The 19510-nt window shown below is 42.5% G+C and overlaps 1 protein-coding gene across 10 annotated transcripts in view; it reads right to left on the bottom strand.

The window, feature by feature from the left end:
- The window catches only part of SLC4A4 (solute carrier family 4 member 4), a 231478-nt gene that overhangs the window by 65982 nt on the left and 145986 nt on the right, over positions 1-19510 (bottom strand). For 5 of the 10 annotated variants that reach the window (XM_074905331.1, XM_074905328.1, XM_074905330.1 and 2 more), the window contains 3 exons: positions 17945-18124; positions 11802-11897; positions 6618-6694 (listed from right to left, as the gene is read on the bottom strand). In XM_074905331.1, coding sequence (XP_074761432.1) covers positions 6618-6694; positions 11802-11897; positions 17945-18124 — 353 coding nt within the window. The remainder of the gene's footprint in view (positions 1-6617; positions 6695-11801; positions 11898-17944; positions 18125-19510) is intronic. The other 5 variants (XM_074905333.1, XM_074905329.1, XM_074905334.1 and 2 more) reach the window with 3 other exon arrangements.

Genomic DNA, 19510 nt, shown 5'->3' with positions numbered 1-19510 from the left:
GGGGAGTTGGAACTACATGATCTTTAAGGTCCCTCTCAACCCAAACATTTTATGATTCTGTGGCTTAAGATGCACCTAAACCAGCAAAAGTGTTAGATGTTTTCTAACTCTATCTGGTTGAACAATCTACATGTACATATACACATACATCCCTCTCACCTTCTTCAGGTTTGCTGAACAGCCCACCAGAAGCACCTGATTTTTCTAGACCAATCTCTGATGTGGACCAGATTAGGTAAACCATAAGGTGGTCTCTTTTGACAGCTCAAGAAACCTTCATTAGGTCTTTCAGTTTGGTGTTATTCAACACAGTATTAGAGAAAAACCTGAGCAAACAGCTCACAGCTCAGCCTTCAAGAGCTGGAGGAATTCTCCTGCCATGAGAAGTTCTGGTCATTCTACCACTTCTCTGGTACCACTGATGCATCTGGCAAATAAGATCTCAGAGCCCTGGAGAGAGTAGGAAGCCTAATACTGATTTATTAATTGGAAAACAGAAAAGAAAAATAAATTGTCCAAAAGTGCTGCTGCCTCTGCTTCTCTATCTTGCTGCAAATGACCAGTACATTAATTGCAGCCAACACCTCATAAAGTAAGACAAATGAAGGCAAATCACTTCTCTGCTACCTCAGAAGAACTGTTCTGCCAACACAAATACAATGGAAGGGAACACACCTCCTCTTCCCCAATTATCCTTATAAACTGCCAAAATGTCAAACAAGCCCAAAGCAAAACCACGATAAACAGCAAAACCAAAACTCGGTGGCCTTTATTGAAGTTATTTATTATCAGGGTGGTTTGAGTCAAGGCCCTGGCACCTTCTGCAAGACCCTCACAGGATGCTGAACCAGTCTCTTTTGCAATCTCAGTGTAATACAGGACAATGACTCAAGCTGTCATGCTCATGGCAGAGAGGAGCCAGTTCATGCAAATTACCTGATTTCAATATTCATAAATAATACACACTTAACCACACATAGCTGTTTGGGTGCTCAGCACTGCTGACAGATATGAGAGAGGCAGGAGGAACAAATCAAAAGCCTTTTGTTTAAGCTTTGGGGCAAGCTTCCCACACCATCTGGAGGCGGAAAGGGAAGGCTTCCTTTGGAGCTCCCCTTTCTGTTTTTCAGTTGTTACACCTCTTGCAAGACAGCATGTTTATTGAGCATGGCAATGAAAATGGGAATAAAAGCTTTCTTTCCCCTCCTCGCTTCTTACCCTGCAAACCTTCACCCCTTGTAGATGTCATTAAATATCCTGTTCTGGCTTTTTATGAGCCCACCTGGGAACCTGACGAGCAAAACGACACTTTAGTGATCATCAGCAGATCCCAGTTCCCCGAAATAACAACATAAGAATAAATCAAGGCTGAAGGTCTCTCAGAGAAAATACATATGCTCAATCTGCAAGCAATTCTGGCTCACTGCTGCCTGCAGATGCTTCCTACAATTTGTTCTATGCTGATGAACACTGTCCCGACAGCAGAGCCACTTTGGCAAAGCTTTGGTGTCCACACTCTGTGTTGCCACTGACTGTAAGCGACTCAGCACTATCAAAAGCGACAATAAACCACCGTTCCATTAATTTCCCCTTCCACAGATCACCAGTTGTGACAACCAGCCTATCAAGAGTCCCCGCTATATGTGGTCGAGGTAGGGGAGCACCGTGTTTTGTCTGTCACAGGTACATGAGATGCAAATCAATATTATTGATGCAACTCGTGATGAGTAATCTGCAGTTAAAGATTTTCTGCAAACTCTGCATTTTGGTAATTGGCCCTTCCTCTTGTTTCAGCTTTACAATCATTTCTTTCCATAAATTAAAGGGAAAAAAGAAGAAGATAAGATTTTTAATTTAGCAGACATCCCAACCTTACTAGTAACCCAGGACTTTATTACTTTCAGATTTCTGCATCATTTTATGGTTTCACACAGTCTTATTCTGATGGCAAAAATTATTTCATCCAGTCTCAAACATAAGGAAGAGAATGACACAAAGCCAATGAACATGTTCTAACACTACCATTTTCCATGAAGCAACCTCTCCTTTGCTAAAGCTGCTAATCTAACTGCTTATCACGCATCCATAAAGACTTTATGGCAGAGGGGAAAGAGAGAATAAAGAAACAGACATTTAAGTTATGCAAGATTTGTTTGGGGGTTTTTAGTGAATAGCAGTACACTGAAATTGCTTTCAGAGGACAACAGTAAAAATTAGTGTAATGATGTTAAAATTATCAAAGAACAAACCAACCACATAGGTCCTAATACTGCAGCAGGTTGGCTGCAGCACTGGGTTTGTACCTCCAGCCTGACCTCCAAGCTGCCAGCCCTTGTGCGGCCATCCCATCAGGCAGGGCAGGGAGGAGATCACAGAAATGTTTGAGTTGAAAGGAACCTTAAAGATCATCCAGTTCCAACCCCCCTGCCATGGGCAGGGACACCTTCCCCCAGCCCACGTTGCTCCAAGCCCCGTCCAACCTGGCCTGGAACACTGCCAGGGAGGGGGCAGCCACAGCTGCTTTGGGAAACCTGTGCCAGTGTCTCACCACCCTCACAGGAAAGAATTGCTTCCTTACAGCTAATCTAAATCTACCCTCTTTTAGTTTAAAACTGTTACTCCTCATACTATCCCTACACTCCCTGATGCAGAGTCCCTCCCCCAGCTTTCCTGTAGCCCCTTTCAGCGCTGGAAGGCCACTATAAGGTCTCACCAGAGCCTTCACCTCTCCAGGCTGAACAACCCCAAGTCTCTCAGCCTGTCCTCATTAGGGAGGTGCTCCAGTCCCCTGATCATCTTCATGGCCTTTTCTGGACCCGCTCAATCAGGTCCATGCCTTCCTTCTGTTGGGGGCCCCAGAGCTGGGGGGTCTCATGAGAGTGGAGTAGATGGGGAGAATCCCCTCCCTTGACCTGCTGGTCACACTTCTCTTCATGCAGCCCAAGATATAGTTGGCTTTCTGGGCTGTGAGTACACATTGCTGGCTCATAGTCACTTTTCCATCCACCAATACCTCCAAGTCCTTCTCCACAGGGCTGCTCTCAATGCACTCATGGCCCAGCCTGTATTTGTGCTGGAACTGCCCCGACCCATGTACAGAACCTTGCACTTAAGCTTGTTAAACTTCATGAGGTTTGCACTAGCTCACCTCTCAAGCCTGTCAGGGTCCTTCTGGATGGCATCCCCTCCCTCCAGCGTGCCAACCACACCACACAGCTTGATGCAGCCAGCAAACATGCTGAGGGTGTGCTCAATCCCACTGTCCGTGTCACTGACAAAGATGTTAAACAGATCCAGACAAAAGTTATATATAAAATATAAATATTTTAAATATATTTTTTAAAAAATATGCTGTCAGAAAATTACTAGTGCCAGGGCTGGGGATATGTAGAGAGCAAGACCAATGAGAACCTTCTGGAAAAATCCATGAGTACAGCCTGTGTGTCTATGCTCCTTCCTCACCTTTTAGCCAGCGAGGCTCTTACCCTTTTCCTCTAGCTGATGGCTCTATGCCCTGACAGTGAGGGGAATGGGCAGCATTTCTTCAGCTGGTCTTTTGGAAAGTGCCAGAGTGTCCTCTGTCCTTTCCTGAATCCAGCCTTTTTTAAGAGGGATCCTAAGTTCATTTTCTCTGTGAAAGAGCTTAATAGTTACCCAGTAAGAAGATTAACTCTAAAAAGTGTATTAAGAAGGCAAAGAGTATGAGAAAAACAAAGCAGAAACAAGATCAAAGTAAATCCAAAGTAAGCATAAAATCATCCCTTCTGTAAGAACAGAGGAACCAACCTCACAGCACTTAATACAGGTAAATCTGAGTGCTGTCTACGATTTTAATAAAACTGTATTTCTTCATTGGCTGTACTCACGACAGTGTGTCTTGGGATCCCTGCAAATATTGTCCCTTATCCTCAGTGCTGTCAGTCCTTCAAATCAGCTTTGCAATCTGTGAGAAAGCCACTGAGCTGAACGGGACATCTAACCAGGCTCACAATCTCTGTAGCGAAGCAAAGCCCAGCAGCTCATTATACAGAGGTTTCAGTCAGGGGGAAGTTGAGAGTTCTTGTCTTCTCTCACTCCTCTTGCTCCCTTACTGTTCCTCTGTGCCTGGAGGAGGTCAATCCAACTGTCACCACTTCGATCATGCATTTGCCTTTGAAGTCCGGCATCTTTCCCAATTTCTCTGCAGGACAGGAGAAAACAGGCCCTTGCAAATCTTAGGGAGGGCACTCTCCAGGAAGATTCTCTGACAGATCTTCAGCAAAACCATAAGCATGCCCAGTGCTCCCTAGTACACTCCACTGTTGTGTCCTCAGCTAGATCCCAAGCAATATGAACACCTCTCTGCCCTGTTGAACCCCTAATTTTACTTAGGTGTTTTTCTGCTCAATAAGAACCTACTGAAACACAGATTAAAGGAGTATTCTGGCTATAATATTGCTACACTGTTAATTCCAGCATTCCAATTAGCATTAAAGGTTTCAGGGCTGAAAATTAAGGATGGAGGTAGGCAGGAAAGTTACTGAAAGTAAACAGAAGTTTGTTCAAAACCTTTCTTCCTTTAAAACAGAGGCACGCAATACTCTCCTTTTTCTTTGCAAAAATAGCGATCGATGAAAGAGTTTAGGACCCAGTCCTGCTTCAAGCAACTGTTATAAATTGACTTCAACCTGTCGCAGTTCTTACACACACACAAATAAATAAAAATTGGAATAGCCTGTTCCTCCAGTGGACTCGTACCCCACTATATGGCCTCATTAACTGTCAAGCTTCCAGATGGGATACCAAAATAATGAAAGCCAGACACTCCGCCATCAAAGCAAGAAAATCTGTTCTCTTTCCAGCTCCTGCTGTCGTAACATGATGGATTATTCCCTGGTCTAAATTCTGCTCCAGAAAGTTGCCGGCCATCACCACAGTTTCACAAACTTTATCAAGACTGGAGTTTCAGTCAATCAGTAACGAAAATTAAGATCTAAGGTGATTTCTCAGGCCAGCTTCGAAAGGCATAGAGTACAAGGGTTCCATTGTGCAAAGTTCATCAGCAGGACACAGGCTAATTAACTAAGCCGCTTTTTGGAACTACTTAGTTTTCAAGCAATGGTTTTCACTACAAACAGTCAGGCATTATCTACATTGAAAGCTAAAAACTTCGGAGCGCGCTTCCAAACTGGATTGATTAACAGATTTCACTATTAGCACTACCAAAACATCTATTTTTACACACAATTCTACACAAAAAGTCTATTATCTGTATATGTCCAGAGACATTTCAGCAGGAGGGGCAACTGAGACTATTTGCTCTACTGAGATCTACAAAGCCTGCTGCAACATTCAGACCCAGTTTTCTGCTAGTCTATCTACAAGACCCCAATTATAAGTCACTGAAAACATAAAACATAGCAGTCTTCCCAATGAAAAAAAGCTATTTTACAACCCTACTTTCTTCCCAGGTGTGGCTGCATATATGAAAGGGAACAGTATTTTGCAGAACCAACCAACCAATACAGATCTATGCTACAACTCTGAATGATACTGACGTTAAGGCAAAACACATTGCTCCCCTTCTTTTTCCATGAAAATAAATATTTAAGTACTCTGAACTCACTTTTCTACATTGGTTCTGTTGCTGTGCCCCTTTAAGGCAGAGCTGCACTTACAGAAGATTGCAGTCAGCCACCATTTGAAGGACTAGAGTCATTCTCAGTTGGCCAGCATTACTGCATTACCCAAATAATTTTCCAAAGTAACTCTCATTTGCATTCAGAATAACCATGGGACTAGAGAACGCTGAAAGACATGGAAAAAAAAAAAAAAAAGATTCTCCGAAAGAAACAGTCTTTCAGAATAACCCACTTTTTCAACCAAGACAAAGGTTTTTTGAAATTTGCACAGAGACCTTATTCAGACAACAGTTTTCTAAGAGTTGAAATAAACTCACTCTTACCCCTCAGACTCTTCAACTCTCAGAAAGGATGAGGACACACACAAAGATAGTCCATATGAGATACCACAAACATTACCCTTATCTAAGAAAACGGTCATATTCGCGGAGATTTGGCAATAAAGGCAAATTTTAACTTTGTTATTCATCTCCATTTTGGAGTTGTTCTTTCACAACTACCTGCTAGCACAGCTGCATTTCTGAAGCGTTGCAGTTGGACAGGGTGAGGTAGCATCTTCTATTCCACCAATTGCCACAACTGGGACATATTCCCCTGAATGCTCCTGATCCACCCCATGGCCCCCGTGAACGCGTTCCCTGGAGTGCTGCAGGACCTCATCTCCTGTGCAGACCTTTGCTGTAACCCCTGAAGACCCTATTCTCAGCAGGAAGAGGATCCAAAACACATCAATATCTGGGTATTTTCCCTCCTTTATCATGGGCATCGACAAGATGCTGTATACGTGGTGTCACTTGCTTCAGGCCTTGAAAGAGTTTAACATGCTCTTTTCAAGGGCTGGTGCTTTAAAAATGGAAGATCCAGTCACAGGACTCGGAAATACTCTACTCACCTCGTTCACCCTCCTCTTCTGCTTCAGTTTTACAGTACCAAGTCTCTTTCCCCAACATCCAGCTCCATACACATCACCAAGTGAAGTCTGAACCTGAAGCTTACCTGATCTTTCTCAGGCTTGTCAGAGATGTCATTCAGACTGGTAGAAGTCAGGTTTCTGTGAGTCATGGCTGGGCTGCCTGTAAGAACAATGTCAACACCAATTAAAGCACTGGTTTCGATCCAGTCAGAAGAACACAGAGGCTCAGGCTACAGCAACACCTTTCCTTGCACAATGGAAGTTGACATGGGGAATTTAATACCCTGACAGGCTGCGTTCTGTGACTTTATGTGGCACGTGGGATATTAAGATGCTAATGCTTCTTCATCTCTGACCCTCAGCATTATCATGGCTCTTAGATAGCAAAAGAGTCTAAGGACTTCCCATAATTCCTGCCTGTGGGAGAAAAAGCAAGCAAAGCAGCAACAAGCTGCTGACACTGATGCTGCTGGGTCACCCAGGACCCAGTCACAAACCCAGCCCTCAACAAACCTGGGACCCTCGTGGTCACTCTGACCTGCAGACCCCTTGCCTTAGCTCTCCTACATAGGTGGCATCTGCCCTAGGCTTCTCAGCATCCCAGGCTTTGGTACACAGCTCATACAGCAAGGGAGGTTGCAGCTCTTAGTCCTTCAAAATGGCCAATAATAAAAATCTACCTTTCTTCAAGTAAGCTCATGAACAACTCATGAACTCAACTAAGCTCATGAACCTTAAGAATTTTACTGATTAAAACAACTTGCACACCAATTAATAGGCCAAAAGTCACCAACTCCTAACACCAGACACCCAAGAGAGATGAAGTAAAGCCCTGGGAACATGAGCTGAAGCAGTTCACCTTCATTTGTTTTTCAAAGACTGACGGCTTGTCTGTAAACCTGACACGTTGGCATTTGAGCACTGCAAAAGAGCTAGTAAGGGGCTGCTGGTTCCCTTATGGACTACTTATCCTACTTACTCTCGTGTTCTCAGAGACTAGCAAACCAGATGGAAATAGTTCTCAAGAACTTGGAAAAAAGCCCCATGATTTCAGAATTCAGTTCTACAATCTCACTAAAAGCATTTGTAGTTAAAACTGAAGAAACACAGAAAGAATCATAATTGTGAAAGAAGAAAAATAATTCAATATTTTTTCAAAAAGACTTCTGGGATGGATAGACTTTCATAAATCACAGAGGTCTGTATGCATTTTTTTAATTCTGAAATTTTCTCATCCCTTCTCACCCATGCTCACAGGAACCAGCTGCACTGTCACAGGAGCTGTTATCACAGAGTTTCTGACCATGAACATAAGTGGAAAGACAGAAAACACTCAAAAAGAAATGGCACTGAGGCATTTCCCAACTTAGGCTGTGTTTCAAGACAGTATTGATTATATGCTTCAATATTCATACCAAAATGAAAGTCCAAGTTTTCGGTGTTCATCAGCTTCCAGTGCAAACAAGCTCCATAATAAATCAGCATACCAAGAAAAAAGAAATTCAAAAATGGAGTGGGAAGAAAAAGATCTGGACTCCAAGAGCTGGGTTTTCTTCACAACACAGTCAACGTATATAGAGATAGACTTAAAGCTTTCTTTCTTGTGAGCCACTTGGAATCACAATATACCTGCTGTGTGTTACTGCCACATCTATGAACGTCAGCAAAAGTTTTTACAAATTTGTTTATTCATAGAGTAAGAAATGCCACTTGGAAGACTGGATTAAACTAATATATTAGTTACCATTCTCCTAAATAATTATTAGCAAGCCAGACTTAGAAATGTCTACAAATTTTGATTGAACTTTTCATATGAATCTGTAGGTAGGAGATAAACATATAAACAAAACAGGAAAAAAGTGATGAACTCGCTCACATACGTTGTGTCTTGTTACATGGTGTAGACATTACTTCGTTTGTAACACCTTCTGTGATATGAATATTTAATAAATAGTTCGATTTGATAAAAAGCAAAGCTGGACAAAAAAGACCAAAATAAACTCAGGTTATCGTAATTCTGAAGCCCATTATTGAAACCTAAAGCTCCTTTTTCTTGTATGGTGCAATTAATTCTCTTTTAAATGTAGCACAGACCTGCAAATTCTGGGAAATCTTTGACGAGTGTATAGTGTACCCATAAATTACAATGAAAGATTCATGTTCGATGCAGAGATATACATGGCTGCTTTGCAAACCTGAGCCCGTAATACCAAATAAAGAATTAGGGAAGCACTTTCTTTAAAATGTGAAGCTTGTTCAACACTGATAATTGGTGTCATGCAGTTCAGTGAGCCAAAGCAAAGTTTCTGTGCGTTTCTATCCCCTGTGTGCTACCAAGTGAGAGAAATTAAACAAGAAAGCCTTTAGCAGAGTTAAACAGATCTGGAGAAATTCGAAGACCTGCAGAGATGGGAATACTGGTGGGCTGCTCTCAGAGCTGTGTATACCACACTGCCTACTGCCATTCCATGGGTTTGGAAGAGCTTCTGTTCTGCTGTGGAAGGTGAGACCTCTGAGTTCAGGCATGGCTATTGACTCCACTGAGAAGGATCTAAGTAAGGCTTCCAAAAAGCTTTGAGCAAGGGTAGAAAATACTAATGATTTTAATACTGTTTCAGTGCACTTTACTCAGAAGAGCTGCAAGGTAGCTGTAGAGAAAGGCATCTGGCTGAAGGTATCCCTTCATTTTCTGCAGACTGCTTTGGTGGTTTTATAAATGTCTAGGTCCAGTTCTGGAGTAAACAGACTAAAATCAGGGCCCACAGCTTTCATAGTTGATATTTTTCCAGATTACATTTGTTTGCATTGTTTATTAGGTGTCCAAGGCTGAATTTTTCTTAGGAGATAATTACACTTCTTTCTAGAGGAAGCAGCTAATGACTTTATCACCTCTTGCTAGCAGCTTCTTTCTCCCAACATAATCAACACAACCACATCAAACTCACAGCAGCTCTTCTCAAGGCATCTCATATTTATTCCAGACCTGGACAGATCCATGTGCCAAAACACTTGTCTGCCTTTTCCAGTTTTACCCATTGATTTCATGAATACCACACTTCCATACAAACATGACCTTGACTATACTCTAAAACCGCTACAGCAGTGCCACCACTACAAGACTGAACACGGACAAGCACATGGAGCCTAGAAGTAAGTGACATCAGACAAAACCCTGTACAACACGAAGCACAAACTTCCAGGCAGAGGGCTCTGAGAAAACTCCTTTTGTCAGAGTTAAGAGTGCTTTGGATGAGGAATGTCCCCTTCCACCCACAAACCCCTTGCTGGCAATTCAGCGCTGCTCTGGTATTTTCTCTAAAGAAACTGCCCGTGTGATAGCACTACTACTTCAGTCAGTGGCACAGCTCCTACCAGGCAAGAGGAGCTGAGCCCAAGAAGAAAGTAAGCCTGCACCTGCACTTGTTTCTGAGAGTTATACCCACAAAGAGCTGTAAGCACGTTAGCTATAGCTCCAACTTTTTGGCACAACACACAGACCTTATTTACTCTGTTTTTCCATCATCAGACTGGCCTTGCATTAAGTGATCTGAGCACCAAAACTTTATAACACACTGTTCTTTGGAGGTAAAAGTATCTCACAACCCCAATTTAAATAGGGCTCTCACAGGCTAAGATGGTTTGTATCTCCATCTCCTTGCAAGAAATTTTACCCTTAATGCTGACAGGCAAAACCTCCTGAGCATTTAATATGCCTGTTCTCCCCTGAAGTTTGGTGTCTGTGTATATCATCTTTTGAAGATGCCTTACAAAGTCATCAAGTTCAGATTAGTCCCACTCAGTACAGACTTTGACTATCTCTAAAACACAGATTGGAAACCACCAGCTTTGCTGACCTAAGGAACTTGACAGTATCCCAGCCTGCATTTAGAAGTTTTCCCCAAATCCCTGAGTTTGCCTTGACTGCCAAGTAAAGTCACTAACAGAAAAATGCTGCTAGAAATGCAAGACCCAATATGTGCAGTGTTGTCTCAAAAGCCATTTGGCTTTGTGGAGACTGTGATCTAAATCTGTACAGCCTAAATCCCTTCTGACTCAGGTTCCTAATGGTTGTGCACCTCTGAAGACCCAAATCCAGGAGGGACATGTCTAATACTAATTTTTTTTTTTAATGTTTGTATAACAAGTCTGCTCCTAAGAACAACTCTCTGCAGCAGACTCACCAGTGAGACAAGGTCATCTCTCAGTCTAAACCTAGCAATACTGCTTCTAAGAAAGACATAAGACAGGGGAAAGAAACAACCTCAAAAACTTGGGGGTCCTCAGGTGAGCAGCTTCTTTGAATTGAGAAGAAATATGGGAGCAGAAGGAAGCAATAAGCTTCTCAGCCCACAGGCTCTCGGACCCCTGAACAAACCAGCCGAGTAAAAAGTTTCTGCTGCTGAGACCTCAACCAAAGACTTGAGCACACAATGTTCACCCTTAAATGCAGTTTGCTAACTAAAGATAATTTCCTGATTCAGGCCTAATTTACATTACTGTCTCTTGGCTGCACTCAGTCGAGTACTGGTGCAACAAGTAAGGCAGGCAGTCCAAACCCCTCCATGTTATTACCTCATTCTACTAATAGGCTCAGTAGCTATCTGTCATGAGGAATACCCTGAAATTCAGATTGCTGTAGATTGCTATGGCCTATAAAGAACGTCTCTGTGCCATCAGTGCAATAAACCGTGCCTTCCAACGGGAACAGCATGCTCCTCTGTGATCAGCAAGGCTCCTGGTCAGTATTGTTTTACAAAGGATAATCAGAAAGAAGCAGGGCCTGAGAGAAGTCCAGCTCATCACTGAGAAAGTTGGTGGGGCCTGCTAGCTGTGTGACAAAGGGAGCCTATTTTTCTATTTAATTTATATGTAAATTAAAATATTTAAGCTTATTGCATTTATAATACTGCACTGGTGGCAAAATCCATGAAGCCCTTTTAACAGCTAAAGGATACTTCAACAGATGGAAAGAAATGTTACTAGATGGCTTAGGAGGGAGACCACTGCCTGAAGGGGAGTGCAGGCTGACCTACCTGTTTTATCCCAGACGAAGGAAAAAGCAAACCAGAGTGAAATAGAGCAGCGGGAGGGGATAGTGGGGGTAACATGGACAGCCAGAGCAGCAGCCATTCCACAAGGAACACATTTGCAGTCTTCCCACTGTTAAGGCAGCAGAAAGCATTAGGAGACGGGCTGGTGCGAGTCACCCGTTCCTCTTCCTCTAATGTCCCCCAACCCGCCCGCCCCTGCCCCTGCCCAGGACTTACTGAGCCATCCCACGCTGGGGCTGAGCTGCACTCGGATTTCATCATCCAACGTGCGGGTTGCTAGACAGGGCACGGAGCTCTCGAGTGGGCTGCGTGCTTGTACGGTGCAAGCAGGAGACAATAGCAGCAGCAAAGAGGAAGGAGAGAGCAAAGTTGAAAAGTCAAAGAAAAAAAAAAAGGCAAGAAAGAAATGCTCAAGCAATTGCACAAGCAAGCCAGGTAGGAGATAGAGTGTTTGAACAGTCGCAGTTACCCACAAGTGCACCCTTCTGCATAGTTTGGTGGCCAAAGTGGTAAGCCCCCTCATTTGGAGCACGACATCTCCTCTGTAGCTCCACCTCTCAGTGTTCAGTCAGCAGGTCTGGAGCCAGTTTGCCATCCCTGGTGTCTAAAATTCAAGTATCTTAGAAGTGGGTTTCAAGCAACTGAGTAAGGCAGCCCCAGCGCTGGCAGTGCTGAGCAGCCCCAAGCTGCAGTGTGGTCAGTAAGAACAGCAGACACACAGCTCTTTCAAAAAAAAAAAAAAAAAAAAAAAAAAAAAATCAAGTCATGTCCCTGTAGAAGCCAACTTTGAGCATCCTGACCATGTATGCACTCAGGCACACCAATTTGGGCTTGGAAATGCATACCTTAGTCTGCAGTGCTTCAAATAATGCAAACAGCTGAATACACTGGTGGGGTTTTTCAAAGCATTCCTTGAAAAATATCTTGTTTCTGACAAACTTCTCTCCTCCTGTGCTGGTATTATTCAGCTGACACCATCATTCAACTCTCTAAAAGGACTGAGGATGCAGTTTGTATGAAAAACATTTAACTGAATAAAGCTTAAATCTAACGTAGAGTAAAAACTTTCAGAGGAGAAAAGTTTCCATCTGTTGCTAGCTAGCCTTCTCTCAATGCATCAACTGATGTGTTACAGGCAGCCTAACAGTTGTTTTAACTCAACTGTTTCCAAACTACACCGTCAGCCCAGCAAAATTAACGTTCATGAGGTGTTTGGGCAGCACAGACACCATCTGCGTGGTGAAGGTAGCATGCCATTATTTACGGTGGTTAAACACTCATGCTTAAACACATCACAGATTTTTACAGCCTCTGCCAGATTGGTTTTAGTATGATTGGACCACTTCAACACTTTGCCAAAGGCTCTCACAGGCGTTAAATTATAAATGCTGGCAGGCAGGAAGCTTTTAAACAAAAATGTCAAAAATGCATAGCAAATATACCACCAAAGCACTGCTAAACAGTGATTAGACAGTCCTCAGGGACCTGCATAAGGAACGGTGACCATGGTTCTCACTTTATACAGCCACAAACCCATGGCAGACCTGCATTACAACGCAACAGCAAGGACTGCTGGAGAGCTGCTAGGGTATATATACGTTATTAATTGCAGGGCTTCATGTCAAGTGCTGTATCCTGTGCCAGGAAAGGACAAAAAGAGCTCTTAGAAAGCCAGTCAACAAAACAAGACATACAAAAAAACCTGTCAAAAAAACCCTGCAGGAGTTCAATTGAAATGTAAAATCAAAATGTCCTTGTTGAACACTTCCTAGAGCTCAACCTTTCACCAATAAAAGAAATAAAAAGGGAGGTGTCTTTGTAAGGTAACTTTGAGTAATTACTTGATATATCTTTGTCTGCTCAGCTTTTTGATAATCATATTTTTCCTGATGAATGGACAGCAAAGGAGTGCTCTGATTTATCCTCCTCCACCCCATGTCACACAAAAAACTACCAATTTTTGCCCAATTTCTTTCCCAAGAGCAAAAGGATTTCTGAGAAAACATCCTCCCACAAGCATGATCCAAATATTAATCTTCATGATGCAGCAATGAATAAAAGGCATGCAGTCCACACCTCTGCCACTCAAAACTTCCATGTTTCAGTCAATCTGATTGCTACTAAGCCTTATCTTCAAAAAGAGCAGTGAAATGAAAGGAGGAGGCAGAGCAAAAATACACTCATTTTCACTGGTGAAGTCTTAGCAACTTCTGCTTATTTACCTTTTTCATGATTTATGCACAAAGAATATCTTAAGACACATGCAGAAGTATTAACTATGATTAAACATAAAACCAGAACAGGAGTTTATACAAGCTTATCATGAGGTTAAGAAAATTTTAGAGCCCCTACATCTTAGTTATTTAAGCACTCTGAAATCAGTGAGATACAGCACCTCAATATCTTTGAGAACCATGGCCCAGGGGATATTCCCAGATTTCAGATCTAACAAATACTCTTGAAGAAATCTGTCATTATTTAATTTGGGTTTTAAGACTAACTGCCCTGCCAAAAAAAAAAAAAAAAAAAAAAAAAAAAGAAAAGAAAAGAAAAGAAAATCATGGGCAGAATCCATGCTATGCTAAAGTATTTCTTAAATAAGTGTTTCTGAAAGTAATTTAATGTAATCAGGTACCTATCAAAATCAATTCAGTCCAAATCGATTGTGACTGTCCAGTAAAAGTTGCATAATATTTTTTACACATAACCTACAGCAGAGTCTGGTTCAGCTTCAGTAACGATTGCTTCATTAACAGCTCTTAATGAACACACAGTAAATGTGTCCATTAAACAAGCAGGGTGCTTTGTAATTTACATCAGTGCATTTTAGGGGTAATCTAGAGATGAGGAGTTCCCCCTTCTAACAGCAGCAGTAAATGTCAGTTAAGCAGAAAGCCAAGCTGCTTCTGAAATACACCAGCCTGTAAACCTCTTGTGCAGAGGTGAGAAGCAAGTAATGCACAGAGGGGCTGCTGTTCACAGGGACCTGGCAGCAGCACGAATATCGGATGAAAGCTGGACTGACACTGAAATGAAAGGTAGACACTGAAAGGAAATACCTACCTGGAAAGAAACTCTAGGGAAATTCATGAATGCTTGGGGCTGATGGCACTTGCATTATTGCAATTAGCCATGTTGAGAGACAGCTGCACTCCTGTTAGTTTCATTAAAATTTTATCTGTCTAAAGGAAAAATTCTGCCATTAGAAGTAAATGAGAAGCACTCATTGAATTCCAGGGAGTGTGGTATGACTTGATCAAATACATTCTGGAGTTACTTTTTCATTAAAGTGTAAATAATAAATAACGGTAACAACTATTCATGAAGTATTTCCCTTTGTATGTAAGTCTCTCCCTCCTTAAGTCTCAAAGCCCTTGAAGTGTCACAGAAGATAATGCATTATATATTCTCATAACACATCAACATCCCAGGTGGGAAAACAGAGGCAAAACAACATGAAAGGAGTAGCTGAAGGTCAGCCAGTGGGCTACACAGAGCCAGGAAAGAATTTCTTGAGAATCAGTCCAACTGAGCCAGGAGCTGCATAGCCCCTTTGAACAAGAAACAGAAATGAATGAAAAACAAAATCACCTAGGATTTGAGTAAAGGATGCCTTTAGCCATGAAAAATAAGCAGGCCATGGAGAAAGAACTTAGATGACCGCCCTTTGTCAGCATCATCCTTCCCAGGATAAGCAGGCTATTATTTTCTCTTTAACCGGCCCTGAAAGTCAAGCTCCGTACAGCGAAGAGACCAGGCTTACTGTCCAAGGTATAGTTAAATAAACCACAGAGCATGATTTACCTTCAAACCCCTTAAGTAAGTTCTAATTTGTCTTTAACACCCTGAGATTTTGATGGCTCCTCAGGGAATGATTTCAACTGCAGAAAGGAACAATTTGACATTCATCAGCTGCTGAAAAAAAGGAGGTTGTTACAAGCATGCGGTACAGGAAAAATAGATGCAATACAGAGGCAGAAGGTGGATGTACGCTGTGAACAGAGCCTGTGCTGTGTAAACAGAGCCTGTTCCATCTCCTTCGCTTAAGATTCTTGTTGTGTCCAAAGGAGTCACCAATCACAGCAATGCCACACAGTCAGTCCTAAAGGTTTCTTTACATTTCTATGCCTTAGGAACTCAACTGAGACAGGTACCTGGAATAAAACACTAAACTTTAAGACTTGTTCAACAGTAACAGAGGAAAAAAGCGTATCATTGCCCAAACACAGAGGCACTCCCAACAGTCAGGAGTTTGTCTGCTCATCTCCCACGTGACAGGAGAGTGATAGGTCTGACGGTGGCATCACAAGCGTACTGTGGGCCAGCCTGGAAACATCTCTCCAAGTCAGCATAACCCTCGGTGTCGCAGTGCCTACCTGCAGGAGAGGGGGTTGGGGCTGGAGTCAAGCATTGAGGGCATCCCCTACACCTCGCACAAGGCAACTGAAGCAAGCAAGACACGTGCTAAAGAAACATCTGTCTTATGTTTTGCCTCCCATACAGCATGGCTACAGTCCAGGATTCTTCTCTTCCAAGCAAATCTGTTCATCTTTTCAAAGGTCCAGAAAGAGGAGTAGTCAGGGAGGTGGTAACTGATAGACATCACCACAAACAAAATTTATGCATTTTACCTGCAACAGCCATTTCCTTCTTTTAACAGAAAGCAGATGCCTGTTACACAAACAGTGGGGAGAACGCGATGGAAAGCCCCAGGGCATGTGCTGGAAAGAACATAATTTCTTAATCCCAACTGAAAACAAACACAAATAACTGGGTGCCCAGTCCTGACATGACTAAGGCATCCTCTGGGGATCTGAAGTGCCTGGCTGATTTAAGGGCAAAAAACTGAGGCACCTACAGATTTTATGCCCATGGTTAATAAGAAACGAGCAGGGGGGGCTTGAGGAGCAACAGTTTAGCCAGAGTTCCTGAACAACACCTCTCTTGAGTCTGACCCTCCACAGGCACCCAAGGATATTTCCCAATTAGAAAGGTGACTGCTCAAGGGTTGTGGGAATTTGCAGGCCAAGAGCAAAACTTGGTGATGGCCAGAAGAACTCTTCCTCTCATTACAGTGTGCTCTGGAAGAGGCTCCCCCTCTCTTGGGCATGCATCAATCACCCCATCTGACCAAGCTGAGCTCCTTCCCCAGAACTGCAATTTCTCCACAGCACAGTTCCTCTCTCTTCGCTCCACTGGACTTCTACAAGAATAGTCACTGAAAAGCTGCATGCCCAGGATATTCCCTTGATTTTACTCTGTTATTAAGCCTTTGTGTTGTTCACTTAATCACTGCATTAACAAGGCACTCGTACATGACAAGATGCACCATCAAGAGCAATAAATATTTTTCACATGCACATACACACCTGTTGCAAAAGCAAAGGATGATAAAAAGTAGGAAATATTAACAAAGTGTGATAATAAGTTAGGAAGAAATGTTAGGGTGAGTTTTAGAAGCAGAACACAGAAAGCTAAGAGGCCTTAAATGTAGCAAGAAAAAAATAGTTTCTTCACTCGCTTATTTTCTGGGTATTTTAAAATGGCAATTTTTAGACAAATCTTCAGACTGCGACAAGAGACAGTTGACAGAACTCGAAGACATGATAATAGGCTTAAAACTCCTCTTTTTTGATTACCACTAGTAAGATGACTGCAAATCTCAATGTATGGCTAAGTACCGAGTTGTTGCCAAGGCCTCTACAGCTGTCTGCATCCACGCACATACACACATTATTTGTAGACACCACTATAAACATGGCACTATCTATTATGCCGTTTTTAGAGAGAGAGACATATTCACAACAATACACCACAAAACAAACTTGGAATAATAAAGCAAGATGGAAATCAGCTTTACCCACACTGGACAAGGATTGTATGGCAATAAAATGCAAGCTATATGCTACTATCACATAATTTTTGATTAAGAGTGCCAACGACACCATCCATTACAGAAATCGAATGCGCATGAAAACTTTGTCTCTGCCCAAACATTTCAAATGATCGGCCTTTGAGGTTCAGGCATGGTTGGAGTTTTTTTGTAAATCTCTTTCCTATCGTTGTTCCTACATCACCTCCTATAAGCCAGATGCAAGAGCATCCCCCTGCCCTTCCCTGCTGCCTGCCTGCTGCTTCCCCTCCTCTCCTACTCAGTCCAGTGAAGATGTGGTTAGAGCGATGTGCCACGGCCAAAGCAGCCTTCAGAGCCCACCACTGACATGTTATCAGCATGGGTCTCACTACGCTAATCATGGGTTAGAAAAGCATTGTCAAGGCAACGCAGTTAGTTTTTTGGCGGCCAAGTTTGGTGGGTTGCTTTAAACCGGAAGGCTATAGCCAGTTAGCCTCTGCATTACCATTATCGGGGTTGGAAAACATCCTACTTGCACTGGAGACGGTCTTTCCAATGTCAGCCAGAGAGCGCAGGTTGGATTTCTTGGTCTGGTGTCGGTGCTTCCTAAGCAGTGTGTAGGTGACTTTGTCCTTCAGTTCCGATTTCAAAAGCCCCGTCTCGATCTGATTGTCAACGATCATTTCTGTCACATGCAAAGAAAGGGGAGAGAGGACAGTTAATCACAAAGCACAAAACTCAGCTGCATCAATGGAGAGCAGGGGGAAGAGAGATGGATTATTTTCACCCTACTTTTTTGAAGGCTTTCCTTTCCATCTCAAAACCACCACCAGATTTCACCATTTTATTTTTAATGGGACTCTCTTATAGACAATTATTTTGAAACGAAACATAAGCATTTCCGTACAGCAAAACCCATCAGACATGGACAAATACCTACTGCACCAAGACTCCCTTCTGTTATTTTCTTACATGCCACTTGAGGCTATTTTAAATCAACTGTACCCAGGACAAGATGGTCCTTGGTTCAGAAAGGGAATCTGCTCTGACCCTGTATATTTGTTAAGAAGCTACAACTACAATGCAAGTTCCAGTATGCTCTCAAAAGCAACATGGTAGAATGTCTATCAGATTCAATGGGCCCTGAATTCACCTTGCAGGCCCCCAGTAAAACCTAATTTTATGACAGGAAAAAGTCCTGGAGATGAGTGACTAATTAAATCACTCTCGGAACTGAAGTAAAATGACAGCAACTACAAAAGGCAGAACTTGCTCCAATGGTCACAGGATGTACTATGTCGCTTTGCCTTAAACTGAATCACCACGAAAAAAGTCTCCCAGCCCACTGAAAAGACTGCTCACTTTCCATCAGTTCTCTCCTTTCTGCTCCCCTATCCCAGAGGAGAAAGAAAAGAAAGGTAGCCAGATTTATTAAGAATCTCTATTGTGCATTAAATCTCACATTAAGTTGTTCCCTTGATTACTTCAGTTAACATGCTGTCCCCCAAGGGAAAGTGGAAGCTCTCATTTGTCTACCAGTAACTTTTATTTGTGCTAATAATACAAGTTATGGGAAAGGGGAGGCAGAACATGCATCACATTTGCTAACTCAGTGAGTCAGAAAGTCATCCCCTATATGCTGCCCAAGAATTAATGCCTCTTCAAACCACTAGGGAAAAAAGCCTAGTTCTTCCATCCAAACTCAGAAAAGGATGATTATATGCATGTAGGTACAGTTAGACAAAATGTTTGGCAAAAGGTTTATTTTTGTAAAGTGCCATTTTTCTGTAAGCTTTTGTTGTTCATATTTTTTGCTAGTGGTTTTTGGAATACTTCCTTCAGAACAACTCATCTTTCCTCATCAGGTTTATCCTTCTCTATTTGGCAAATATTTCTTCCCTTCCGTGTTTCTGACATAACACAAATCAACAAAGAGAGCTCCAAGTGTTTCTTTGCTGTGTGCCACTACTAGACACCAACCAAGTGATCATGATTAAATAGTTCTGAAAACCAAGTCTGCAGGCTTCCTGGACATCCCTACCTATCTGATTAAGGATCTGGACCAGCAAAA

This window comes from Athene noctua, chromosome 4, assembly GCF_965140245.1.
Source record: "Athene noctua chromosome 4, bAthNoc1.hap1.1, whole genome shotgun sequence".
Taxonomy (NCBI): domain Eukaryota; kingdom Metazoa; phylum Chordata; class Aves; order Strigiformes; family Strigidae; genus Athene; species Athene noctua.
This window is presented reverse-complemented; position numbering and strand designations above follow the sequence as displayed.